The following is a 25,863-nucleotide window of genomic DNA, read 5'->3' as shown; positions in this document are numbered from 1 at the left end:
TTGGTTGTCTTCTCCGGAGAATTGCAGCATTTCTTCCTGCTGTGGCAGATCTGATTGTTGCTCTCCTGTTGCCATTGTGTGGAAGTGTTGGATGGTGGAGCTGAGATCTGCCCGTCCTGTTCTGAGAGCTGGGAGAGCAGGCGGGAGCGAGAGGAGATGCTGGAAGTATTAGAAAGGGTTAAAAGCAAAGTAATGCCTTATCAGCATCCAAAGCTGGAAGATCCAAACGGACCTCAACTGCATCAAATGAGCCAAAATGGTCCGAAAAGGACACAGTTGGCCCAGAAATGGGGATACGATGCCCCAAATTCACAGAAATGGCAACAAATGGACTCAAAACAGACAGAAACAGCCCCACAATGCGCCCAGATCAGACCTGATAGACCAAAACTGCCTCAGTCACCCAAACTGATGTGAAATGGGCCCAAACAGACACAAATGGCCCTGAATGGCTCAAAAGGCATCAGAATGGCCCTAAAACCACTCCGAATGAATCCACAAGGCCCCCAGTTGATCCAAAAAAATCAATGAGTGTCACAAATGGCCCCAGAACAGCTTGAAATGAATGGAAATGGCTCTGGTTGGCCTCAAAATGGACACTATTGGCTTCCAAATAACCTCAAATTATCCCCAACACAACCCCAAAACGACACCAACACAGCCCAGCATGGGCCTTAACGGTCCTCAAACGGTCCAAATGGCACCCAAAGCATCCCAAAATGACCCCAAAACGCTGCCGAGAACAGCTCCCAAACGGCCGTGGCTCAGCCCCTGGTTCCCAAAGCACCCAAAGCAGCACTTAGAGCCCAGCACAACCAACAGACTGCACCGACACGGCCCAACACCCTGAAACGGCCCCAACAGCCGCGGACATCCCCGAAACGGCCCGAGGGGCACAATGCCATCCCGAAGTGACCCGAAAAAGGTCCCGGAATTCCCGCGGGCAGGAAGGGGTTAATGGGGGGCGCGAGAGCCTTCGGGTCGCTGTGGGGCGGGATGGGGAGCGGGCTGTGCTGCTGCCGAGCGCCCCGCACCGCGCCTCCGAGCGCCGCAGCGACGCCCCGCTCCGCCTTGCGGGTGGCCGCGGCCCGGCCTGCAGCGCGGGGCTCCTGGCGGCCGCGAGGTGGGCGGTGCTGACTTGCGGAATCAGACTCCACGAGCACAAAGTAGTTGTAGCAGCAGGCACGTTTATTTCAGCGGTGCACATCTTGCCAGAGCCGAGGGAGAATCCGTCCGCCTGTCTTGCGTGCCAGAAAGCAGAAGCGTCGCGTATATGTAAGCCAAGCTCGGGCGTATTCAATAGATGTCCTGCAGCCAATCGACATATTCCCGATTTTTCCGGGAATTCATTTACATAAAGTCCCTCCCCGTGGCGCATGCGTCGCGTGCAGTGAGGGTCCTGCTGGTGGTCTTTGGGGATGCAGTGAGTTGTCTTCCTCGCTCTGCGTCTTCACATCCGGCCCCGTTTGCACCAGAAAACCGATTCTCGCTGCGCTGCTGAGCGGTTCTTTGTTCTTTGTCCCACCGGGACAGCGCCGTGCGGGGCCGCCCCGCCTTTGTTCCCCGAACCGCCCCGCAATGGGCCCGAGCGGCACCGACCGCAGCGCAGCGCACAGCGGTCCGAAAAGGCACCGAAACGGCCCGAAATGGCCCCAAACGGACCCGGAACGGGCGCAGCCCCAGAAGCGCACTCATAGGGCCCCGTCCGTACAGCGCTCCCGAAACGACGGAAAAACGCCGCACAACGAGCAGAAAAGATCCCAAAGCCTTCCTTGCTTCCGTGGCCCACAGAACGCCGCAAACGGCCTAAAGGCGCTGCCCTCCCCGTCTCCATTCCTTTTTCTCTTTCCCTTCCTTTCCTTTCCCCCTCCCTTTTTCCCTGCCCCCTCCCCATCCCGCTCTTCCCTCCCCACCCGCACCTGCTGCCGTGCGCGGTCCGGGACACAGCGCTGCTCTGTGGGGCCGCAGCCGCCCACGTTAACGAACCAGGTCAAGGTTCGTCCGTCAGCACAGCTGCTGTGCGGCGTCGGCGGTCCGCCCATAGGCGATGCAGTGCTGCACGTCGGCGGTCCGCCCGTAGGGGGCGCTGTGCGGACGTCCCGGCGCTGCACGGCGGTACCGCGCGGTGCGGTGCACCCCGCCTCTGTCCCCGCTGTGCCCGGCGCAGATGGGGGAGAAAAAGGGAGGGAGAGATGAAATCACCTCCCCGCTCTTTCTTCCCGCTCAGCGCTGCTGAGCAACGCATGCGTGCGGCGCTCCTGCCGGGCTGCTTTATACACGGGGCCCGCCGGAAATCCCCGCTTCTGGCAAAAAGTGTCGGAGCCAGTGACGACATCAGACGTCTCCTGAATTCGCGGAGTGTGGAGCTGGGGCTGACACGCTGTCCGGACTGTTTCGCACAGCCGCTGAAGCCTCGGTTTCTGCTCTCCCAAAGCAGCAGCGTTTTCACCGTCGATCCCCGCGAGGTGTTCGCTAAGAAGAGCGCTCCGCCGGCACCGCCGTGCCCTCAGCCCGACCCTTGTGTGCCCCTGTGCCCGCACACGGCGGCCGCAGCCCCGCACCTCCGCGCCGCTATGGGAGGAAGAGAGCGACGGAGCGCTTCCCCGCAGCGAGAGGTGACGATCCGGCCGGGAGACGGAGAGCGGCAGCGGCAGTGGGGTAATGCCGGGAGGCAGCGGGAAAGGGCCGAGCGGGGAAAAGAGCCCGAGCCCACGGGAGGGAAGAGAGCGGCGGGAGGGAGCGGGGAGCTGCGGCGAGAGTGCGGGAGAGAAGGAGCGTCCGAGTGCGGGAGAAGGGACGGGCAGCGCGGGCACAGCGCGAGGACGGGGCTGGGATGGCAGCGAGAGCGTCGGAAAGGCAGCAGCCCGCAGTGAGCTGCGGGTGGGCGCCGCAGGGAGGGCCGGCAAAGAACTCTTTTCTGCGGCGTGCGGAGCTGCGGGGGGCGGCGGGGGACGGAGTTCCGTCCCGCTGAGCCCGTGAGTCACCTGCAGTGCTCCCGTTCCGTCCCTCGGAGCGGCAGCGGTGCGGGCGGCAGAGCGGGAGGTGCCCGTCCCTCTGCGTGGCACCGCTGGGGCCGCAGCTCAGTGCTGCGCTCAGCGTTGTCCCCTCGCTGCCAGAGAGACGCTGAGGCCCTGCAGCGTGTCCAGAGAGGGGAGCGGAGCTGCGGGGGTCTGCAGCACAGCGCTGTGGGGAGCGGCTGAGGGAGGGGGATGGGGCAGCGTGGGGCAGAGGGGCTCAGGGAGAGCTCAGCGCTCTGTGCCGCTGGTGAAAGGAGGCTGGATGAAGGAGGGGTTGGTCTCTATCCGCAGGGAATGGGGGTGGGAAGGCAGGGGATGGGCTCAGGGTGCGATGGGGAGGGTCGGGTTGGAGACTGGGAACAATCTGTGCTGCAGAGAGCGGTCAGCACTGCACAGCTGCCCGGGGCAGTGGGGAATCCCCATCCCTGGGGTTGGTAGGTGGACAGTTGGACTGGATGATGTTAGGGGACTTTTCCAATCGTGGTGATTCTGTGACTCCATGAACTGCTCTCTGTCTGACCAGGCTCCAAATGCAAAGAGCTGAGGAAGAAAAGGCGCCGTGTGCTCTGCATGGCTGTCTGTGCAGTGCCATGGATCCTTGTTTCGGTGCTGGTGGCTGTGATAGGTGAGTGCCACCCACATACCCACGGAGATGGAACCTCTGTTGTGGGTGTAGGAAGGGGGACGATGGGGTTTCCCAGCACCCTGAGCTGCTCCCCAAGCACAGCCCCCATCCCACCTCCTGGGGCGCCCACGTGGTGCCCCAAACCACCTTCTGCTCCACCTTCCCAACCTCTGCAGCCACTGCGAGGCCATCGCCCCATGGCCGTGCATCCCAAGCCCACATGTGCTGCAGGGGAACCTTCTTTGCCTCTCACTTGCCCACCTCTCTCCCTCTCAGTGCTCCGGCATCCGTCGTGCTCACCTCGCCCACACTTCTCCCACGTCTGCCCCAACGCCTGGCTCGGTTTCCAAGGGAAATGCTTTTATTTCTCTGACAACGAGAGTGACTGGAACAGCAGCAGAGAGCACTGCCAGCGCCTCGGAGCTTCCCTGGCCACCGTGGACACGGAGGAGGAGGTGGTGAGAGCGGGGCGTGAGCCGCAGTGCCAACACAGGGGTGGGAAACCCACACTTGTGGGGCCGCACCAACTGCTGGCGGTGCCCCCAATTGGCCCCGTGCCACAGCCATGAGGAGATGCCTTGCAGCGAGGTGGGACCTGAGATGGGGGCCTGAGGGGGGAAAGTGCTCCAACGGCTCCAATCACTCCTGGGTTTGTTCACAGCAATTTATGCTGCGGTACCAGGGCCCAGCAAACTGTTGGCTTGGGCTGCACAGGGCAGAAGGGGACGAGCACTGGACATGGACCGACGGCAGCGCCTTCACCAACTGGTCAGTGTGTGCGTCCGTCTGTCTGGCTGGGATCTCGGACAGGGTCTGTTTGGGATGGGCTGGGATATATAATTTTTCCCTTTATAAACTTTCCCATTCTGCTCCCTCCTATGCTCAAGGTTCCAGCTGCGAGGCGGAGGCCGATGTGCGTACCTGAATGGGGACAGGATCAGCTCAGCCCTCTGCCACATTAAGAAGCTGTGGGTGTGCAGCAGAGCCGACAGCTTCGTCCTCTGGAGGAATGGGACAAATCCACAGTGACGGACTCCATCTGCAGCAATCTCATGGCAATGCTACTGGTCTCTGTGATGCCATCGGTGCTCACTTAACTCTGCCTCTTTCCAGCAGTGCTGCAGCTGTTCCCGCATGAAACCACGCAGCTCTGCTGCTCGTTATCTCTCAGAGAAGATGTTTAATTGCACTGTGCCTTAAAGGAAGGGTCCTTTGAGGGTCCTTAGAGGTCACAGCCCTGTGGGACGGTTGGGTGGGCAGGGTGAGGATCGCTGCCCCCGCCCCCTGGAGCTGCCAGGACCTGGAGCAGCGCAGCCAGCAGTGTGAGCACAGCACAGAGCAGCGCTGCGTCCTGCGGGGCTCAGCCAACGTTTCTTATTTTTTTTATACGTATAATTTAAAACCATTTCTTATTTAATTTATACATATAACTATTTCTTATTTATTTCATACATATAATATATAACCATTTCTTATTTAATTTATACATATAACTATTTCTTATTTATTTCATACATATAATATATAACCATTTCTTATTTAATTTATACATATAATATATAACTACTTCTTGTATAACTTTGTGGTATTTCAGTATCTTTATATAACATAATATTATATACAATAGAGAACAATATCATGTTACTGCTACTAATAATAATCGCCCCAAGTCTTCATTTACTGCCACTGTTATCATTACATTCCCCATTTTTACTTCTTTGTTATGAATCCCATTTATTAACGATCCTTGCCTCAATTCCCCCAGTTTTTATCACTGCATTAATACTGTTCATTACACTATTATCATTAATAAATGTTCTAGCAATTTTTATTATTATTCCTCCATTTCCCTGGTTGGTACCATTTCATTTCATGTTTATGCCATTATTAATAATATGGTGATGCTTATTACTCCAAACCCCCACGATTTCCATTATTCTCACCATAATTCTTCATTATTACTATCAACAGTATTACTACTACTATTAATAACATTAATAGTAGTATTGCCCCAACCCCCAGATCCTCTCATTATTATCACTACGTTTCATTTGTTATTATTACTGCTCTTATTATTAGTGCCCAACTCCCCATTTCATCACTTTTTCTCACTCTTGTCCCATTGTTAGGAGTATTAACATTATTGCCGTTATCGGAGCCTCAATTCCCCATTATCACCATCTGTGTATTCCCTATTTTTGATTCTTATCCTATTATTAATAGCTGTGAGACTTCTCTCATTTCTGCCTCAATTTTATCACCGTGTTTAATACTGTGATTCTTCACACTAGTACCATTAATAATTCATTCCTTATTAATTGCCCCTCTCCTCCAAAACTGCCCTTTTATTATTGCTTTTCATATTTCTGATCATGAACTCGTGATTAATAATATTTCTCTTATGATTATTGCCCCAATACCCCCCATTTTTGTAACTGCATGTAGCACTCTTTACACCATTACTAATAATACACTTCTCATTATTTTATATTCTGTGCCCCATCACCCGCTACTCTCTATTTTTGATGATTATTTATGCCATTATTAATGCTATTTGATACCATTATTGCCCCAGTTCCCACAGCGTGGTGTTACAAACACAATCATTACTGATCATCATGGCCATGATGATACACGATCATCATTAAGAGCTCCAAAGCCCCCATTATTGCCCCCATTTTTGGCAGTCTCCATTTTGGGTGCCCCTTTTGGAGTCCCCTTTTGGGAGTCTCAATTTAGGGGTTCCATTTGAGGTCCCCGTTCGGAGATCCCTTCTGGAGGACTCTATTCGGGGGGTCCCACTTTAGGGACTTCATTCGGGGTCCCCCGTTGTGAGGGGTCACACAATCACAGAGCTGTAGGGGTCGGAAGGGACCTCCGCAGGGCACGGAGCGCAGCCCCCACCCTAGCCGCTCCTCCAGCAGCCGCACAGGAAGGAAGGCGTCAGATGGGACCGCAGCGCCTGCAGAGGAGACCCCCCCAGCCCCGGGCAGCCCATCGCAGCGCTCCGCCCCCCGCACCGTGCAGACGTTCCTTCGCACGTCGCTGCGGAGCTTCCTGTGCTGCACTGTGTGCGCATTACCCTGCGTGCTATGCCCACAGAGCGCCGCGAAGAGCTTGGCCGCGTCCCATCGTCTGCCGCAATTAGGATGCCTACAAACATGGATCACATCCCCTCTCAACCTTCCTTTCCCCAGGCTGAACAGCCCCGTGTGCCCCCCGCACCGTTCCCCATAGGGAGCTGCTCCCGGCCGTGGACATCCCTGTGCCCTCCGCTGGGCTCTCTCCAGATGTCTGTCTGTTTGGTACTGGGAGCCCAGATCTGGACGCATTGCTCCAGGCGAGGCCCGAGCAGGGCAGAGCAGAGGGGAGGATCACCTCCGTGCCCTGCTGGCCGTTACCGCAGCCCGGGACTGGGTTGGGGAATATAATTTTTCCCTTTATAAACTTTCCCATTCTGCTCCCTCCTGTGCTCAAGGTTCCAGCTGCGAGGCGGAGGCCAATGTGCGTACCTGAATGGGGACAGGATCAGCTCAGCCCTCTGCCACACTGAGAAGTTGTGGGTGTGCAGCAGAGCTGACAGCTTCATCCTCTGGAGGAATGGGACAAATCCACAGTGACAGATCCCAGCCCTGCCAGCTCGTGCCAGTGCTGCTGGGCACTGCCATGCCATGGCTGTGTGCTGGAATCTGCCTCTATCCAGCAGTGCTGCAGCTGTTCCCGCATGGAACCACGCAGCTCTGCTGCTCGTTATCTCTCAGGGAAGATGTTTAATTGCACTGTGCCTTAAAGGGAGGGTCCTCCAAGGGTCCTTGAAGGTCACAGCAGCACGGAACGATCCCACGCTGCTGCCCCAGTGCAGCCGGACCCGACGCTGGGGGTATTTCTGCTCTCCTTTCGGGCTCTGTGTCACATCGCGGTGCCACCACTGTGTCACATCGCGGTGCCATCGCTCCCAACCGCCGTCGGACTTCGGCTCCGGGCGATGTCGCTCCCGGTGCTGTTACACGGCCGGAGCCCTGCAGGAGGCTTTCTGCACTTGCAGGTCTTGCTGAGCTGCTTCCTTCTGTACTTGCGCTGAGCTCTCATTAAAGTCGCTGTGCTTTCGGGTCCCCTGCAGTCGGTGCCGTTCTGTGGCTGCGATGGCAGCACCGCGTCCTCCTGTTGTGCCCCTGCAGCGCTGTGCGGGGCAGCAGGAAAGTGAGGGCAAAGCCCCCTGGGGAATGTAGTTCTTCTTCTCTTCCGGACAGGCACCCGGAACACGAGCATCAACAGTCAAAGCCCCAGTGCACAACATGATGTTATGATGTGGATGCCGATAACCAAAAATCAAAAAACCATGACATTCCACCCCTTATTCTACATCATGACATCATGCTTAATATATACAAACAAACAATAATTACCAAACATTAAACACACGCACACACAAAGCTATTTATAAACACATGGAATTACTGACTGCACTCCCCCAACATCAAATTCCCTTGTGGTACACCTTGAACCTCCCCGTTTTTCTGCATCACCCACCAAGTGGACCCAGGTCCCTGGGCAAAAACAGTTCCACAAAGAGGTTTGCCCTTCCCAGAAGCTGGAAAGACCCAAACTGCTTTTCCCAACATGTTCTTTACATGTACTACAGGGACCTTATCTCCCTTGACAGTACGTAGAGAGCTAGCAGGACCATCCTGATTGATTGATCCTCTGGTATTGACCAACCAGCTTCTGCCAAATGCTTCTCCCAATGCTTCAATGTTTCGCCGCCCATTAATTTCAGCACGGTTTTTAACAACCCATTGTAGCGTTCAGTTTTACCAGAGGCTGGTGCATGATAGGGGATATGATAAATCCGCTCGATGCCATGATCTTTGGCCCAGGTATTTACAAGAGAATTTCTGAAATGAGTCCCATTATCTGACTCAGTTCTTTCTGGGGTGCCATGTCGCCACAGGACTTGTTTCTCAAGACCCAATGCGGTGTTTCGGGCGGTAGCATGGGGCACTGCGTATGTTTCAAGCCACCCAGTGGTTGCCTCCACCATGGTGAGCACATAACACTTACCACTGCGAGATCGTGGCAAGATGATAGAATCAACCTGCCATGCCTCCCCATATTTATACCTTTGCCATTGCCCTTCCCCCCAGAGGTTTCATCCTCTTGGCTTGTTTGATTATGGCGCATGTGTCACAGTCATAGATAACCTGTGCAATAGCATCCATAGTTAAGTCCACCCCTCAGTCTCTAGCCCATTTGTATGTTGCATCTCTTCCTTGGTGGCCTGAGGTCTCATGGGCCCACCGAGCCAGAAATAATTCACCCTGCCAGTCCAGGTCTATTTGAGCCACCTCAATCTCGGCAGCTCGGTCCACCTGACGGTTATTTTGCTGTTCTTCAGTAGCCCGACTCTTGGGCACATTAGCATCTACATGGCGCACCTTTACAACCATATTCTTTATTCGGGCAGCAATATCACACACGTCAATTACACACATTAACAGAGCATCCTGCACAGCACTCTTTAACCGTTCACACGTGCTCAGCCAATCAGAGCTGTGAGATGTTGTTTCTTCTTCTGCAGGTCTCTTTGGTTCTCATGCCGCTCGTCTTGCTCCGCAGCTGCTGCTCCGTGCAGTTTTCTCTTGCGTTCCCACATTTCCCCCTTTTTTGTTTATTCGCAAACTTCTACCATATAAAATAATAACACTATTAATAATGGAATCATTATAACCGAATCAAGGCCTTGATTGACAATACTGCATGTGTGAGAAAGGAGACAAGGCAAACATAACATCATGACAAGAAATACTGTTAACCTACTAAAAAGAACAAACACTTGTTTGGTCTGAAGCCCAACTTTCTGCAACCTGGAAATAAATCCCCAAGGGCCCCATTCTGTGCTGATCTCTAACTGCTTTGAAAGAGGTCTTTATATATTTATATTTATATATATATTATATAAATATAAATATATATATAAACATAAACATAAATATATAAATATATAAATATTTATGAATAAATATAAATTTATATTTATATTTTTATATTCTGGTATATTGATTTTGAAAAATCACAAAGATTTGTACAACAGATGCTTTTAGAGTGCTCATGATGATGCCTTTGGGCTAATGGAAAATTAATAGTCGGGCAACTTTGGATGCCAGATAGAACTGGGGGCATTATTACTTACTGACCCTCGAGAAACAACAACCTGCAGAAGAAAGAGAGAAAGAACATGGTGCTGGTGAATGCGATAGGCAGTGCCAGCAGGGCGTCCCCTGCTTCATGGTGCACTTTTCCTCTCTCACCCACCACAGATTCTATCTTGCTTTTATTCTTCTCAGGGTCCAAAGGGTATTTTCCATTTGTACACTGCATGCGCGTGGCCAGTGCGTGATACAGAGGCCAGATGGAACACCTGCTTGCAGAATGAACTATCCAGGTTAACTCTCTTAGCGTGTGCCTTTGTCTCAGGTGCTGCATGATCATATTTTGAATTCCTGAATAGTGGGATGAAAGAGAGTTAATCATTCTATAATATAGGGTCATCCCTTTGCTCAGGATTCCTTTCCAGGCTTTGTCTTAGCACTACCAATACATTAAAATAGCTATCTCCGTAGATTTCAGCATTGGTAACATTAAATCCTGTTAATTCACATTCAGTCTATTGCTAAAAAAATAAAAAAAAAACCCCACACAACAACCATTACTACTGCTGCTGTTTGCAACACAACAAGTTACAAAGCAAAACCAAATAAGAAGCACACAATCTCAATCATTATGAGTTCATGGTCGTTTCAAGGCTGGTTTCAGTCTTTCTCGTCGTTTCACATTCACAGTATGGTTCCTTTCTTGGCCGTAACGTGTGTTTAAGTCGTAAAAACAGAGAGATAAGGCACACATTCTTGTTGTCTCTAATGTGGGCATCCTCAGTTCTTAGAGGGAAGCAGCTACAACATTTAGAGGTTCATTTGGCCACGCAGTAAAGGCCCATAAAATCATTTTTAGTTCCATAGTTTGTAAACTTCTCTCAGCTGCTTCTTGTGCTGTGTCTCCCATATTCCCTTTTTTTGTTTATTAAGAACGGATTTCAATGTTAGATGAGTATGATCAACGATAGCTTGTCCAGGGAGAATGAGGAACGCCTGTAATATATCTAACACCCTATTCCTGGAGGGAAGTTCGAATGCCTTTAGAAACACAAGCAGGTCCGCTCCCGGCTCCAAGTTACACGCAGGCTGCAGAGACGCAGCACGGGGCGCCGCAGGCGGGGCGGAGGAAAGCAGCGTCACGCCGAGCAACGGGGACGGGGCGGAGGGGCAGCGGCGGGGCTGGGAGGGAGGCGGTGGGGAATGGTCGGAGGAAATTCTTCCTTGTCGAATTAGTTTAAGCCCTTCTATGATTTGGCTCCAAACAGATAAAAGTTTAGCAGCCGTGCTGTCATAGTAGAAGCAGAAATAGAATCCAGTGTTCGGAAATTAAGGGACATTTTTGCTTAACCATTTGAGAAAGATAACTAACGCTAAGGTAGATACAGGCTGATTCTGAAACGTTAACTCACTGTAACGCTGCAAGAGTCACCGGCTGCTCCCTCGCCAGCGAGCTCCGCACAGGTCCCGACCGCTCACCCCGTCCCGCAGAACGGTGCGGGCGCGCCGAAACGAGCTCTCCGGAGTTCCGTCGGGCGGCGCTGCCGGATGAGGCGGTGGAGCAAAAGGCACCATGGGCAGGTCAGGACCCGCAGAAGGCACTATCGGTAGGACAGGACCCGCAGAAGGCACTATCGGCAGGTCAGGACCCGCAGAAGGCACCAGTTGAGAGCCTCGGTCAGGCCCCGTGTCCCTTTTATGCCACACACAGATTTCCATATTACATAATCGCTCTGTTAATATTTTAGCCTCGCAATCCAGTTTTTCCAACCCCTCACCCCCGTCGACGCTCTCTGATTCTGCAGGAGGCTGCTCCTGGCAGTGTCCATCAGGGTGATGTCAGATACAGCCCCTTTTTCCTGCTGCAGTACTGCAGACGACTCAGTAGCAGTGTCATTTGAAAGACCAGGAGCTGCAGCCCCTACCGATGCTTTCTGACCCGCCAAGGAACACACGGGGTGTGCGATACCCCGAGCAGGCACGTCAAACTCCAAAGCCGAATTAGTTGTTGTACCGGCCAGTGCCCGCATAGCTTTCAAAGAGTTAATAATGGACCTCCACAAGGGGTCGAGGGGCCGCAATGGTTTTTCTTCCTTTCCACCATTAATGACTGATTCCCACATGCAGTCCCCAATATCGCACCATTCGTCGACGCTGAACATCAGCGCCACTCCTGACAAATGTCCCTTCTTCCGAGCCCAGTGCACCAGGGTCTCGGCCATGCCTTTAGGAGATGACTGCTCCCCTCTCTTAGAGAGAATATTTAATAGCAGTTTCTCCGCAGCTTCCCACTCCATCGTGGATACAGAGGGCGGGTCGCGACCCCGCTTCCAGCTAACCGCAGCACTTACGTCGGCGCCTAACCCAGCTACCGCAACATGGTGCCAACCTCTGTCGCGACCGTCCTGCCGTTGTCCACTTCCCTGAATCATCCCACGAAGGGTCCCTGCTTTTCTAAAAAGCGCAATAGTAATTTTAGGGCTACCTCTCTTTCCATGCTGCGCTGTAACTCCACGTCTCACCACGCCAGTGCCCAATAAAGAGTCGTAAAACTGGAGCTCCAACTCTTCTGCCCTCCGGACCCGTGCAGACCCCTTTCGGTCCATCTGGGTGATCTCGCCCCCCAGTCCCAGTGGTACAGCTGCTCTTTGTCCGTCCGCGCGACTCCAGGCACACCAACAAGTCCCTGTTTGGGCGCCACTTGCTGCGGATTCCATCAGGGAACGGTGTCCAGTGCGTGGGGAAGCATGACAGACTCAGTATGAGTGATCAAAGCTTCGTTTATTGTGCTAGGAATCAGGGCTTTTATAAATCAAGGAGTACACACAGCATCTTTTGATTGGTTACAGAGCTTGTTAACTTGCTCCTAACTGGTCTGTACATAGCATTGCTACATCAGCACGCAACATCTGGCCGCAGGGGTGTGCGCGCATTCCTACCTACTAGCTCTGTCTTTTCTGCACATACTGGTTCCTCCTTCTCTGCTTACTTCCAGCATCAAGGTCACCCTGGCCTTCACTGACATTCTGACTCATCCAATGAATCATGGCATCCTTGCTCTTTCAACCATTCCTGAACACACCACAGCGACCCGACGGTTCTCCCGCCCCCCATTAACCCCTTCCTGCCCGCGGGAATTCGGGGCGCCTTGGGGACCATTTTCGGGTCACTTCGGGATGGCATTGTGCCCCTCGGGCCGTTTCGGGGATGTCCGCGGCTGTTGGGGCCGTTTCCGGGTGTTGGGCCGTGTCGGTGCAGTCTGTTGGTTGTGCTGGGCTCTAAGTGCTGCTTTGGGTGCTTTGGGAACCAGGGGCTGAGCCACGGCCGTTTGGGAGCCGTTCTCGGCAGCATTTGGGGGTCATTTTGGGATGCTTTGGGTGCCATTTGGACCGTTTGAGGACAGTTAAGGCCCATGCTGGGCTGTGTTGGTGTCATTTTGGGGTTGAGTTGGGGATAATTTGATCCTCAAAGGACACTTCCTTTAAGGCATAGTGCAATTAAACATCTTCCCTGAGAGATAACGAGCAGCAGAGCTGCGTGGTTCCATGCAGGAACAGCTGCAGCACTGCTGGAAAGAGGCAGATTCCAGCACACAGCCATGGGATGGCAGTGCCCAGCAGCACTGGCACGAGCTGGCTGCACTGGGATCTGTCATTGTGGATTTGTCCCATTCCTCCAGAGGATGAAGCTGTCGGCTCTGCTGCACACCCACAACTTCTCAGTGTGGCAGAGGGCTGAGCTGATCCTGTCCCCATTCAGGTACGCACATCGGCCTCCGCCTCGCACCTCAAACCTGAGCAAAGGAGGGAGCAGAATGGGAAAGCCAATCCCAGCCCATCCCAAACAGACCCTGTCCGAGATCCCAGCCAGACAGACGGACGCACACACTGACCAGTTGGTGAAGGCGCTGCCGTCGGCCCACGTCCAGTGCTCGTCCCCTTCTGCCCTGTGCAGCCCAAGCCAACAGTTTGCCGGGCCCCGGTACCGCAGCATGAATTGCTGTGAACAAACCCAGGAGTGATTGGAGCCGTTGGAGCACTTTCCCCCCTCAAGCCCCCATCTCAGGTCCCACCTCGCTGCAAGGCATCTCCTCATGGCTGTGGCACGGGGCCAATTGGGGGCACCGCCAGCAGTTGGTGCGGCCCCACAAGTGTGGGTTTCCCACCCCCGTGTTGGCACTGGACATGCTGCAGGGCCTCAGCAGGGTCTCTCTGGCAGCGAATGGGCCAACGCTGAGCGCAGCACTGAGCTGCGGCCCCAGCGGTGCCATGCAGAGGGACAGACCCGCTCTCCTGCCCACACCACTGCCGCTACGAGCCGGGACGGAACGGGAGCACTGCATGTGACTCACGGGCTCAGCGGGACGGAACTCCGTCCCCCGCCGCCCCCCGCAGCTCCGCACGCCGCAGAAAAGAGTTCTTTGCCGGCCCTCCCTGCGGCGCCCACCCGCAGCTCACTGCGGGCTGCTGCCTTTCCGACGCTCTCGCTGCCATCCCAGCCCCATCCTCGCGCTGTGCCCGCGCTGCCCGTCCCTTCTCCCGCACTCGGACGCTCCTTCTCTCCCGCACTCTCGCCGCAGCTCCCCGCTCCCTCCCGCCACTCCCTTCCCTCCCGTGGGCTCGGGCTCTTCTCCCCGCTCGGCCCTTTCCCCCTGCCTCCCGGCATTGCTGTGTTGTGGTCAGACTTCGTAATCTCCTGAGGAGTTCACTACTTTCATGGGTCTTGGGTTTATCATCACCTCTCGCTGCGGGGAAGCGCTCAGTCGCTCTCTTCCTCCCATAGCGGTGCAGAGGTGCGGGGCTGCGCCCGCCATGTGCGGGCACAGGGGCACACAAAGGTCGGGCTGAGGGCACAGCGGTGCCGGCGGAGCGCTCTTCTTAGCGAACACCTCGCGGGGATCGACGGTGAAAACGCTGCTGCTTTGGGAGATCGGAAACAGAGGCTTCACCCGCTGAGCGAAACAGTCGGGACAGCGTGTCAGCCCCAGCCCCGCACTCAGCCTCCCCCCGCATGCAGGCAAAGTTCTGACATCGACGCCGGCTCTTATACTTTCTTCACCCCCCCCCGCCCCCGCCCCGTATATAAAGCCACCCATAGGGTGCGCCGTGAGCATGGCGTGCCCTGCAGCGCTGGGCGGGGAGAGAGAGGGGGGAGGTGATCTCGTCAGTTCTTTTCTGCCCCGCCTGCAGAGCTCCCGGCTGCCGCTGCCTCCCATCAGTACCGCACCGTCGCAGCTGCCGGGCCGAGGCGGCGACCCGGAGCGAGGGGACGCAGCCTCTGGGGGCTCCGTGCGGCACCCCGTTGGGCCACCCGAGGGGTGAGGCAGCGATCCGGGCTGCCGAGTGCGGGGAGCTCCGGGATGCGGAGGTCCCCCCGGGCCCCGAGGGAGGAGGGGCTGTCATGGCCCTGGTGGCCAAGAGGAACGACGGGGTCCCGGGCTGCGGTAACGGCGGCGCGGCCAGCAGAGCACGGAGGTGATCCTCCCTTCTGCTCTGCCCTGCTCGGGCCTCGCCTGGAGCACTGCGTCCAGTTCTGGGCTCCCAGTACCAAACAGACAGACATCTCCTGGAGAGAGCCCAGCGGAGGGCACAGGGATGTCCATGGCCGGGAGCAGCTCCCTATGGGGAACGGTGTGGGGGGCACACGGGGCTGTTCAGCATGGGGAGAGGAAGGCTCATCAATGTCTATAAATACCTAACGTACAGGAGGCAACGGGACATGGCCAACCTCTTTTCAGCCGCGCCTAGCAACAGGACAAGAGGAAACGGCCACAAACAGAAGCACAGAAAGTTTCGCACAAATATGCACAGGAACGTCTTCACAATGAGGATGACGAAGGACTGCGACGAGCTGCTTCCGCCGATGGGGAGAAGGGGAGAAAGGGCTCCCAGCGCCGGGCACAGCGGGGACAGAGGCAGGGGGGCACCGCACCGCGCGGTACCGCCGTGCAGCGCCGGGACGTCCGCACAGCGCCCCCTACGGGCGGACCGCCGACGTGCAGCACTGCATCGCCTATGGGCGGACCGCCGACGCCGCACAGCAGCTGTGCTGACGGACGAACCTTGACCTGGTTCGTTAACGTGGGCGGCTGCGGCCCCGCAGAGCAGCGCTGTGTCCCGGACCGCGCACGGCAGCAGGTGCGGGTGGGGAGGGAAGAGCGGGATGGGGAGGGGGCAGGGAAAAGGGGAGGGGGAAAGGAAAGGAAGGGAAAGAGAAAAAGGAATGGAGACGGGGGGGGGGCAGCGCCTTTAGGCCGTTTGCGGCGTTCTGTGGGCCACGGAAGCAAGGAAGGCTTTGGGATCTTTTCTGCTCGTTGTGCGGCGTTTTTCCGTCGTTTCGGGAGCGCTGTACGGACGGGGCCCTATGAGTGCGCTTCTGGGGCTGCGCCCGTTCCGGGTCCGTTTGGGGCCATTTCGGGCCGTTTCGGTGCCTTTTCGGACCGCTGTGCGCTGCGCTGCGGTCGGTGCCGCTCGGGCCCATTGCGGGGCGGTTCGGGGAACAAAGGCGGGGCGGCCCCGCACGGCGCTGTCCCGGTGGGACAAAGAACAAAGAACCGCTCAGCAGCGCAGCGAGAATCGGTTTTCTGGTGCAAACGGGGCCGGATGTGAAGACGCAGAGCGAGGAAGACAACTCACTGCATCCCCAAAGACCATTGGTTCCGCAAGTCAGCAACGCCCACCCCGCGGCCGCCAGGAGCCCCGCACTGCAGGCCGGGCCGCGGCCACCCGCAACGCGGAGGCGCTGGGCAGCACCGCACCGGTCAGCGAACCATCAGCTGACAGAAGGACCTGCCGTGGTTTTTCCCAGCGCGGATCTCCTGTACAAAGCTTTAACCCGCGTTGCAGTGCGGTGTCCTGCGATCTCGTAGCGCAGCACCAACACCCCGCGCCGCCGCACAGCCCGCACCCGCCGCACAGCGCTGCCGCACCGTTTCCCGGTGCTGAGGACGCAACCCCGCCAGGCGTACCGCTGCGTCTCCGTGCGGATCCCGCCGACCGCCCCCTCCGTCTCTGTTCGTCGTCTCTGTCCCATCCGGCTCCCGAATCGCGACCAGCACCGCCTCTCGCTATCTGCCCATCCGTTTCTGCAGCCGTATCCTCGCCGCCACGCGATGCAGACAGCAAAAATCTCAAGTTCAGCAGCGCGCTCCCCATCCCGCACAAAGCGGCGCGCTCTGCCACGTTCCCGCCAAGGCGCGACTTTTTTGAAACCAGGCCGCGATGGGAAAAAGCGCGCTGATTGGCCCCGCCTCCCGCAAACCACGCCCCCCATTAACCCCTTCCTGCCCGCGGGAATTCGGGGCGCCTTGGGGACCTTTTTCGGGTCACTTCGGGTGGCGTTGTGCCCCTCGGGCCGTTTCGGGGATGTCCGCGGCTGTTGGGGCCGTTTCCGGGTGTTGGGCCGTGTCGGTGCAGTCTGTTGGTTGTGCTGGGCTCTAAGTGCTGCTTTGGGTGCTTTGGGAACCAGGGGCTGAGCCACGGCCGTTTGGGAGCCGTTCTCAGCAGCGTTTGGGGGTCATTTTGGGATGCTTTGGGTGCCATTTGGACCGTTTGAGGACAGTTAAGGCCCATGCTGGGCTGTGTTGGTGTCATTTTGGGGTTGAGTTGGGGATAATTTGAGGGTATTTGGAAGCCAATTCTGTCTATTTTGAGGCCAACCAGTGTGCTGTGACCTTCAAGGACCCTTGGAGGACCCTCCCTTTAAGGCACAGTGCAATTAAACATCTTCCCTGAGAGATAACGAGCAGCAGAGCTGCGTGATTCCATGCAGGAACAGCTGCAGCACTGCTGGAAAGAGGCAGATTCCAGCACACAGCCATGGCACAGCAGTGCCCAGCAGCATTGGCACGAGCTGGCTGCGCTGGGATCTGTCACTGTGGATTTGTCCCATTCCTCCAGAGGACGAAGCTGTCGGCCTTTTGAGCCAATCCAGGGCCTTTCATGTCTGTTTGGAAGCATTTCACATCAGTTTGTGTGACTTTGAGGCAGTTTTGGTGTATTAGGCCTGATCTGGGGGTATCGTGGGGCTGTTTTGAGTCTATTTGGTGCCATTTCTGTGCATTTTGGGCAGTGCATCCCTATTTCTGGGCTGACTGGGTCCTTTTGTGTCCATTTGTGGCTCATTTGGTGCAGTTTAGGTCCGTTTAAATATTTCAGCTCTGGATGCTGATAAGGCACTGTTTTGCTTCTCATCCATTGTAGTATTCAAAGTCACATTGAGTGTCTGCTCTCTCCCTCCATCCTCTCCCCCAGCTCCCAGAACAGGACGGGCAGATCTCAGCTCCACCATCCAACACTTCCACACGATGGCAACAGGAGAACAGCAACCAAATTCCCCACAGGACGAAGCAGAGCAGTTCAGCCCAGGAAGTGAAAACCAATGATCCAAATGGGGTAAGAGAACAGAATCAGTGATTCTCTGCTGGTACGCATCAGGAAAGGGCTGAATGGGGGAACAGAGCCCAATCCCATCTGCTCTCCGCACCACCAGGCTGCAAATGGAAGCTGGGCAGAAGGAAAACGGAGGTTTTGCTCTTTGTGAGTGGAGTGCTGGTGGGCATCATCGTCACACTGGTGTTTGGGATTGGTGAGTGCCACCCAGCATCACATTGTGGGTGTAGGATGGGTGACGATGGGGTTTCCCAGCACCTGAGCTGCTCCCCAAGCACAGCCCCCATCCCACCTCCTCGGGTGCCCACGTGGTGCCCTAAACCACCTTCTGCTCCACCTTCCCACCCTCTGCAACCACTGCGAGGCCATCGCCCCGTGGCCGTGCATCCCAAGCCCACATGTGCTGCAGGGGAACCTTCTTTGCCTCTCACTTGCCCACCTCTCTCCCTCTCAGCGCCCAAGCAACCGTCGTGCTCACCTCGCTCACACTTCTCCCACGTCTGCCCCAACGCCTGGCTCGGTTTCCAAGGGAAATGCTATTATTTCTCGAACACAGAGAGTGACTGGAACAGCAGCAGGAAGCACTGCCAGCGCCTCGGAGCTTCCCTGGCCACCGTGGACACAGAGGAGGAGAAGGTGAGAGCGGGGCGTGAGCCCCAGAGCCAACACAGGGGTGGGAAACTGTGAACAGGTCAGCCCATGAAAGAGAAGGGAACGTTCACTGTGGCTTAATGGCATGTTTTGTGCTGCTATTGTAGAGGCGGGAAAGAGAAGTTGTGAGGAGAAAGAGAAGTCAGCTTGGGGCCGGAGGTGGAGGTTGGGTTGAAAAAAAACAACAGCAAGGGAGAGCATCTGGGGGGAAGGAAATGGTGGGGGTAGGGGGTGGGAAGATAGGTCAGGCAAAGATAGAACAGAAAATGTGGTTTAACGAGTTTTTGTTTCCGGTATTGCACATGGCTGTAGGTTGGTTTGCTCAGCAGTAGGGAGCAATGCACCGGTTTCGGAACCAATGAGTTCAGCAAAAGGAATCCATGAGTGACAGTTCTGAAATCCTCCACTCCAGCTTTAGTGGGCGTACAGGACTTTGCCCTGGGAAATAACAGAACACCTCTGTCTTCTGCCCCAATGGCTTTGCCCCACGAGGAGCACTGCAGTCCCAATGGAACACTTTTATCTGTGGCCTCACAACGCGCACATTTCCTCGGGTTCCACAGGCACTGCTTTAAAAGCAGCTCACTGTGCCATAATGAGCACTGGGAGCGTTCTGAGCTGGGAGCAGCGGATGGCAGTGGGACATTCTGTGCTGGAGCTGATGGTGAACCAAGGGGAAGCAGTCGGGGGCACTCGAGCAGCCTGAATAGCGCTGAGCATGGCCAGAGGGACAGCAGGACGGTCCGCACGGAGATCCTGGAGGTCTCCTGAGAGCACTGAGTCTGCAGAAGTGTCTTACAAAGATCCGCTGACCGGAGATTGGAAGGGCCCAAGTACTGTCATACTTGTAGGAAGAGGTTATTTTTGTCTTTCCACAGATGATGGCCCTGCTTGGATGCCTGCTCGCAGTGTTCGCCCTTGGTGCAGAACCACTGCCTGAGCCGCACCAACTCAACTCGTGGCAAAATATGTGGGTCACCTGGGTAAATCAACAGGCCGGACCGACTTCTGCTTAGCGCTTGCTTCTGCCACTGATCCCTTCCAAACTTGTTTTATAGGGATGTTGTTTCTCAATGATTCTGACTTTTCTGCTTACTCCACGGGCAGTTGCAATGTACTGGATACTCCAGGTGATTAACAATTCAAGCTTCTTAGGAGTTTCAATACCACCATACCCTGGGACTCACAGGAGTTAAATCTTCTTGGAACTCAAAAGATCGGTAGCACATCTAAGGGATGGAAGAAAACGTGTTTTATGTTTGGAAATACCAGGAAATGCCTTTGGAGGTCCATGTTACATTGGTAAATTCACAGTATTTTCTATCACTTTCCAGGACATGCGTGACATCCACTCTAAACGTAGCGCTCGGGTAGCATTAGCTGTCCTTATACCAGGGGCTGCTGCTGGGAATAGGTATTACAGCTATTAGTATAGTTATCCGTATTGTAAGATGCTCACTTAACAAAATGTCCACTACTGTCTTGCTTGTGCAAAAGGAAAAGGGGGAATGTTTGTGCGTACTGCCATTGCAGCTCACGGAACGGTGTCAGGATGTGAAACGATGAGAAAGACTTGGTAGTGCTAAGACAAAACCTGGAAAGGAATCCTGAGCAAAGGGCTGACCTTATATTATAGAATGATTAACTCTCTTTCATCCCACTATTCAGGAATTCAAAATATGATCATGCAGCACCTGAGACAAAGGCACACGCTAAGAGAGTTAACCTGGATAGTTCATTCTGCAAGCAGGTGTTCCATCTGGCCTCTGTATCACGCACTGGCCACGCGCATGCAGTGTACAAATGGAAAATACCCTTTGGACCCTGAGAAGAATAAAAGCAAGAGAGAATCTGTGGTGGGTGAGAGAGGAAAAGTGCACCATGAAGCAGGGGACGCCCTGCTGGCACTGCCTATCGCATTCACCAGCACCATGTTCTTTCTCTCTTTCTTCTGCAGGTTGTTGTTTCTCGAGGGTCAGTAAGTAATAATGCCCCCAGTTCTATCTGGCATCCAAAGTTGCCCGACTATTAATTTTCCATTAGCCCAAAGGCATCATCATGAGCACTCTAAAAGCATCTGTTGTACAAATCTTAGTGATTTTTCAAAATCAATATACCAGAATATATAAAAGTTGAAGACCTCTTTCAAAGCAGTTAGAGATTAGCACAGAATGGGGCCCTTGGGGATTTATTTCCAGGTTGCAGAAAGTTGGGCTGCAGACCAAACACGTGTTTGTTCTTTTTAGTAGGTTAACAGTATTTCTTGCCATCTGAGGATAACATGCCTTGGCTGGGCTGGTCGCTGTGCTGCAGAGGGACACCTCTATTTACCCAGCAGCTCTCAGGACGCAGCGATGCTCAGCACAGAAGCAGCACAGATGTTGGTTTCCACCCCCCCTCTGCCCCACACACAGGTGACCAAACTCGGGGCAGTTTCACCCAGGATCCCAATTCTGCCCTATGTCAGCAGTGCTTCCATTCCACCCAACCAATGCAGGGCAGCTCTGTTCCGACCCGCTCCTTCCACACTCCAGACCCTCATTCCCCTCAAGACCAGCTGTCAGGGCTGAGGATTCCCGCAGTGTTTTCCTATCCCGCTCTCCTCTTCCAGGCCATCCGTGCCATCAATGGTGGCGACCACGAGACGAGCGCAGAGGAGTTCACCAACCGCGTCTTCAACAAAATCGATGTGAACGGGGACGGTGAGAAACACCCCACTGCCACCCCAGCCCTGCTGCCATCCCGCTGAGATGCTGCCCCACTGCCACACAGCTGCCCGTGCTCCCAGGCAGGATGGGGCTGTGAGCAGCCCGCTCTACTGGGAGGTGTCCCTCCCCTGGCGGGGGTTGGAAGCAAACAATCCCTAAGGTCTCTTCCAACCCAAACCATTCTGTGATCCTATGGCTCCTCTTCTGCTTCATCTGTGCATCTTTGCCTTTTGTATTTCCTTCTCACACGAAGCCACGTGCTTTGCAGAGAAGCTTTTCTCCTCCACCACACATAATGGGTACAGTGGGATTCATTCCCTGGACTCAGTCCCTGCCCATATTTTGTCTGCGTGCGTTTTGTAGGGTTTCTTTGTCCCTTTTTGGGTGTAGCTGATGGCAGAGGGAGGAGCGGACGCTGCTTGCTGGCAGTGCCTCTAAAGGTAATAGAATCACATAGAATCACAGAATGGCCTGGGCTGAAAAGGACCACAATGATCTTGTTTCAACCCCCTGCTGTGTGCTGGGTCACCAATCACCAGACCAGAGCCACATCCAGCCTGGCATCCACCCATAGGGAAAGGCAGAACCCCCCAGAGCCGCCATCCCACTCTGCTCTGTCTGTGCCCCACAGGGGAACTTTCCCTGGATGAATTTGTGGAGGGAGCGAGGAAGGACGACGAGTTCATGGAGGTGATGATGAAGAGTTTGGATCTGTCTCACATCGTGGCCATGATCAACAACCGCCGGCACAGCGTGTAAACGGGGCTGGGGAGAGCGAGCCAGGAAGGACAGACAAAATTCCATGCATGTAAGGACGGAAATGAGAACGGAAAGGAACTGCCATAGATCTGTGGGCGTCGGAGAGCACATTGCTGCATGAACATGGGAAGTGTGCGTGCAGGGCAGGCTTGGAACAACGGGGGCTGTGCAGCACTGCCCAGAGATTTCCTACAGCCCAAAGGCCAACAGCTCAGCACCCCGACTGCGTCCCACAGCCCACATCCATTGCTCTGTGCTGCACTCAGGGCAATGCCAGAGTCGCAGTGAGCACTGTGAGAATGCAGCATGGAGAAATCTCTGATGTGCACAGAAAGATCCCAGCGGTCACCAACGACGAAGGGCATCACCACCCCGCTCCACCACTGTGCCACCAACACCTCTGCAGCGCTCACACTGCGTCCGGAGCTCGGCAGCTTTGCAGCCCCGTCTATAGAACCCATGGGCAGAAGGGAATGAATACCCACTGCGGGGCTGAGAGGACACTCCTGTCGTAGCAGCATTGCTGCTGCCAATGAGGGTCGGTGCCAGGGATGGGCACAGCGCGGTGCTGCGGTGCTCTGATGGTGCTGTGATGGTGCTGTGACAGGGCTATGATGGTGCTGCAGTGCTGTGACAGTGCCATGATGGTGCTGCAGTGCTGTGACGGTGCTGGAGCAATGCTGTGACGGTGCTGCAGTGCTGCAGTCACCTGAAATCCAGGAAGAAAACGCCGTAACCCCAATGCAGTGTCAGAAAGTGGCATTCCTTCATTCCTCACCACAGTACCGGGCGATGTGACAAATAAGCGCACGCTCTCAGAGTTCAGGCTCTGCACTGGAACAGCTGAGCCACGCACACGCGGTGCGTTGGCATCCACGTCCATTCCTGTCCCGTAACTCAGTTCCAATAAGAACGCTGCTCACACGCCGAGGAAGATGAAATCGCGCTCAGGGACTCCCTGCCTTAAGCCGGTCCTCATCCTCATTGCCCGGCCCCGCAGCGCACGAACGGGAGAGACGGAGCGAGAGAAGGGCGGTGGGCGGGGCAAGGCGGAAGAGGCGTGGTGAGAGCGGGGGGCGGAGCCTGTGGAGCAGCGCACCAATGGCAGGGAGGGACGGGCGGTGGGCGGGGCTGGCGGAGCGGCTCGTGGATGAGAGGATGGAGGGGGAAGTGGGCGGGGCCTGCGGGGCAGCGCTCCAATGCAACGGAAGGATGTGTGGTGGTCGGGGCTTGGGCGTAGTGGCGGGTCTATGCTAATCAGAAGCGCAGGGGCCGCTAGGAGCTTGTTCAACCATCCAAAGCCTAACGAAGTCGTGATAACGGGCGGAGCGGGAGCGGAGCGGGGCGGCGCGGGGCGGGGAGCGGCGCTGGGGCGGCGGGGGAGGGGTCGGTGCGGGCGGCGTGCGCGCGTCCGCGAGATGTCGGGGGCGCGCGTGGGGGCGGGTGTGGCGCGGGGAGAGGCTTGGGCATCGCTTCTCGGCCTTTTGGCTAAGATCAAGTGTAGTATCTGTTCTTATCAGTTTAATATCTGATACGTCCTCGATGAGAGGACTTTATATTAAACGGATTTTTGGGCGCGGGAGTTGGACCCGGAGCTTGCTCCCTCCGCTCCGCGCATCGTCCCGGTATGGCAGTACCTCCGGGTACGGTGCACCTCCCCCGGGAGGAGTGTTGGCGGTGAAAGGCAGAGCGGGATCGGGGGTTGCTGGGAGGGCTGTGGCCCTGCGTGTCCCGCAGGGGGCGCTGTTGTGCGCTCGTCCAGCGGAGGGCGCTGTGCGGCTCCGGCTGCTACGGCAGTAGACCGGCGGGGTGGGGAGGGAAGCGGCCCCGTTTCTCCGCCCTCGGGAGCCCCGTCCGGGCCTCGGGAGCCGCGGGGCTGTGGGAGCGGGGCCGGAGGAGGGCACGGGGATGGCGGGGGGCTGCAGCTGCGTGTGGGTAAAGGCCGAGGGACGGGCTGTGCGGCCTGGAGAAGGGACGGCTGCGGGGAGACGGCGCTGCGGCATTCGGTGCCTGAAGGGCTGAAGCGCAGCAGGAGAAGCGGCTTTGTGTGCGGGCACAGAGCGGTGGGACGAAGGGGGGACGGCGTTAAATGAAAGAGGAGACTGAGGTCAGACGGGCGCCTCATGGTTTGTTCTGTGGTTCGAGCAATCTGCTGCAGGATATTCTTGCAAAGTGTATGAGAAAATATTACATCGGTATTCGCACTGTCCAGACACAGATTGCTGCTATCCGTGCACGTACGTTGCTAATTCTTTTCCTTCTCCTCCTCGTGATCTCTATTACTCGGGTCTCGTCTGTGCAGCACCAAATACTGGCAGTTCTCCAACGTCGGGGTGTTTGATCTGCCTGACCTGCCTTTAGCTGAAGGCTCAGAGGTATTTCAGATGGAGGACGGACAGACGGGAGCTGCAGCCTTTGTGCCTGCAGCCAACTGCATCCGCCTCATCTCCACGCCTACTGCACTGTGTACTGAGCGTGCATTCCTGGGGAAGGATCATCTGGAGCACAAGTGATGAAAGCTATCAGAGACCCTCCAATAAAGCAGAAAGATGCCCGAAAAGGGCCGTGGCAGTGCAGACCATGAAATAAAGGCTCTTACCTTGCTCTGATGCAGAAACGACATTCGATTCCCACGGGGCTAAACTGAAAGAAGGAAAACCGAGGTCGGATGTGAGGAAATCCTTCGCCCAGAGGCGGTGCGGCACTGGCACCGCTGCCCTGAGCTGTGGGTGCCCCATCCCTGGAGCTGCCCGAGGCGTGGCTGGGAGCCGGGCAGCCCGAGCTGGGGGCACACAGCCCATAACGGGGATTTGGAGCTCGGTGATCGGTTTGGTCCCTTCCAACTCAACCGTTCCATCGCTCCTCCGTCCCTCCCGGGGCACGGCTGGATCCATACGCGTTCCCGTCGCTCTGCCGGCCGTAACCCCTCCCGTGCGGCCCGGCTGCCGGCCGTTCTTTTGGCGCTGCCGGAACGGTGTGCAGCGAAACGGGGAAGGAGAGCGGCCGCTCCTCGGGGCTCGGAGAGCAAACGGAGGGCGAGGAGGGGCGGAGGAGCTCAGAGTCGCACACAGCGACCGCCGAGCGCGGGAGGGAGCGGATCCGTATGGCCGACCGCGGGCAGACAGAGAGAGACGGGGAACGCGCTGCAGAACCGAGCCGAGAGCGCGCCCGGAGGGCGTCTGCGAGCAGAGGGAGCGCCGCCGTCGTCCCGGGAAGGGCATCAGCCGCACGGCCCGGCAGACGGAGCACCGCAGCCCCGCACCGCGGTCTCCCCGCCCCCAGCACGGCGCTACGATGGCCGCATCGCTGCCGCCGCCGATCGCAGTGCGCACGCGCAGCAGCACCACCGCACTCCGCGGCACCGAGGGGCGGAGACGGGAGGGGCGGTGCTGAGGGCGGGGCCTACAGCGAGGGGCGGGGCTATGCAAATCTGCGTGGCAGGGGCCGCTGGTAGTTGTGAAGCCACGAGGAACCGGGCAACGGCGGCGCCGCCATCGGGGCGGAGCGGGAGCGGAGCGGGGCGGCGCGGGGTGGGGAGCGGCGCTGGGGCGGCGGGGGAGGGGT

The 25,863-nt window shown here is 56.3% G+C and overlaps 4 protein-coding genes, 1 long non-coding RNA gene and 1 other non-coding gene across 8 annotated transcripts; 4 read left to right on the top strand and 2 right to left on the bottom strand.

Moving 5' to 3' along the window:
* Positions 1 to 1,132: 1,132 nt before the first annotated feature.
* Positions 1,133 to 4,223, top strand: LOC149919290 (uncharacterized). Its single transcript, XM_090123895.1, has 3 exons — positions 1,133 to 2,658; positions 3,541 to 3,642; positions 3,919 to 4,223. Exons 1-3 carry the CDS (start codon positions 2,193 to 2,195, stop codon positions 4,209 to 4,211), a joined length of 861 nt encoding a protein of 286 aa, XP_089980021.1. The 5' UTR covers positions 1,133 to 2,192; the 3' UTR covers positions 4,212 to 4,223.
* An 86-nt stretch (positions 4,224 to 4,309) lies between these two features.
* On the top strand, positions 4,310 to 5,098 carry LOC116235186 (C-type lectin domain family 2 member I-like). Its single transcript, XM_031603182.2, has 2 exons — positions 4,310 to 4,410; positions 4,530 to 5,098. The coding sequence occupies exons 1-2, from the start codon at positions 4,310 to 4,312 to the stop codon at positions 4,669 to 4,671; spliced, it is 243 nt and encodes an 80-aa protein (XP_031459042.2). The 3' UTR covers positions 4,672 to 5,098.
* A 4,598-nt stretch (positions 5,099 to 9,696) lies between these two features.
* LOC149919289 (uncharacterized) lies at positions 9,697 to 18,179 on the bottom strand. Of its 3 annotated transcripts, XM_090124060.1 has the most exons (4): positions 16,759 to 18,179; positions 14,530 to 14,710; positions 13,684 to 13,790; positions 9,697 to 13,584 (listed from the first exon to the last, which is right to left on the bottom strand). In XM_090124060.1, the coding sequence occupies exons 1-4, from the start codon at positions 17,061 to 17,063 to the stop codon at positions 13,443 to 13,445; spliced, it is 735 nt and encodes a 244-aa protein (XP_089980186.1). In that variant the 5' UTR covers positions 17,064 to 18,179; the 3' UTR covers positions 9,697 to 13,442. The 3 variants fall into 3 exon arrangements, with proteins under 3 accessions (XP_089980186.1, XP_089980082.1, XP_089980123.1); XM_090123956.1 differs by having other exon boundaries at positions 9,697 to 13,790; XM_090123997.1 differs by having other exon boundaries at positions 9,697 to 13,790; positions 14,530 to 14,707.
* On the top strand, positions 18,097 to 22,486 carry LOC116235187 (uncharacterized). Its single transcript, XM_090134368.1, has 5 exons — positions 18,097 to 18,160; positions 18,282 to 18,377; positions 18,636 to 18,817; positions 21,444 to 21,534; positions 22,172 to 22,486. Exons 1-5 carry the CDS (start codon positions 18,097 to 18,099, stop codon positions 22,297 to 22,299), a joined length of 561 nt encoding a protein of 186 aa, XP_089990494.1. The 3' UTR covers positions 22,300 to 22,486.
* Positions 22,487 to 23,767: 1,281 nt separating this feature from the next.
* On the top strand, positions 23,768 to 23,958 carry LOC149919288 (U2 spliceosomal RNA). The gene has a single exon (XR_016463758.1). It is a non-coding gene; the product is annotated as a U2 spliceosomal RNA (small nuclear RNA).
* Positions 23,959 to 24,407: 449 nt separating this feature from the next.
* On the bottom strand, positions 24,408 to 25,636 carry LOC149919287 (uncharacterized). Its single transcript, XR_016459961.1, has 2 exons — positions 24,899 to 25,636; positions 24,408 to 24,797 (listed from the first exon to the last, which is right to left on the bottom strand). It is a non-coding gene; the product is annotated as an uncharacterized LOC149919287 (long non-coding RNA).
* Between the last annotated feature and the right edge of the window lie 227 nt (positions 25,637 to 25,863).

Source organism: Phasianus colchicus, chromosome 1 (genome assembly GCF_987193195.1).
Source record: "Phasianus colchicus chromosome 1, bPhaCol1.hap1.1, whole genome shotgun sequence".
Classification (NCBI taxonomy): domain Eukaryota; kingdom Metazoa; phylum Chordata; class Aves; order Galliformes; family Phasianidae; genus Phasianus; species Phasianus colchicus.
This window is presented reverse-complemented; position numbering and strand designations above follow the sequence as displayed.

Excerpts from the sequence above, each read along its gene's own strand:
- LOC116235186 (XM_031603182.2), top strand. The coding sequence starts at position 4,310 with ATGCTGCGGTACCAGGGCCCAGCAAACTGTTGGCTTGGGCTGCACAGG. Across the intron at positions 4,411-4,529 it reads GGCAGCGCCTTCACCAACTG|GTTCCAGCTGCGAGGCGGAG; the intron begins GTCAGTGTGTGC and ends CCTATGCTCAAG.
- LOC116235187 (XM_090134368.1), top strand. The coding sequence starts at position 18,097 with ATGGCAACAGGAGAACAGCAACCAAATTCCCCACAGGACGAAGCAGAG. Across the intron at positions 18,818-21,443 it reads TGGACACAGAGGAGGAGAAG|GCCATCCGTGCCATCAATGG; the intron begins GTGAGAGCGGGG and ends CTCCTCTTCCAG. Across the intron at positions 21,535-22,171 it reads AATCGATGTGAACGGGGACG|GGGAACTTTCCCTGGATGAA; the intron begins GTGAGAAACACC and ends TGTGCCCCACAG.
- LOC149919290 (XM_090123895.1), top strand. The coding sequence starts at position 2,193 with ATGAAATCACCTCCCCGCTCTTTCTTCCCGCTCAGCGCTGCTGAGCAA. Across the intron at positions 2,659-3,540 it reads AGAGCGGCAGCGGCAGTGGG|GCTCCAAATGCAAAGAGCTG; the intron begins GTAATGCCGGGA and ends CTGTCTGACCAG. Across the intron at positions 3,643-3,918 it reads GGTGCTGGTGGCTGTGATAG|TGCTCCGGCATCCGTCGTGC; the intron begins GTGAGTGCCACC and ends TCTCCCTCTCAG.
- LOC149919289 (XM_090123956.1), bottom strand. The coding sequence starts at position 17,063 with ATGGGGGGCGTGGTTTGCGGGAGGCGGGGCCAATCAGCGCGCTTTTTC. Across the intron at positions 14,711-16,758 it reads ATCCGCACGGAGACGCAGCG|CAGCAGCGTTTTCACCGTCG; the intron begins GTACGCCTGGCG and ends GATCTCCCAAAG. Across the intron at positions 13,791-14,529 it reads GCGCTTCCCCGCAGCGAGAG|CAATTCATGCTGCGGTACCG; the intron begins GTGATGATAAAC and ends GTTTGTTCACAG.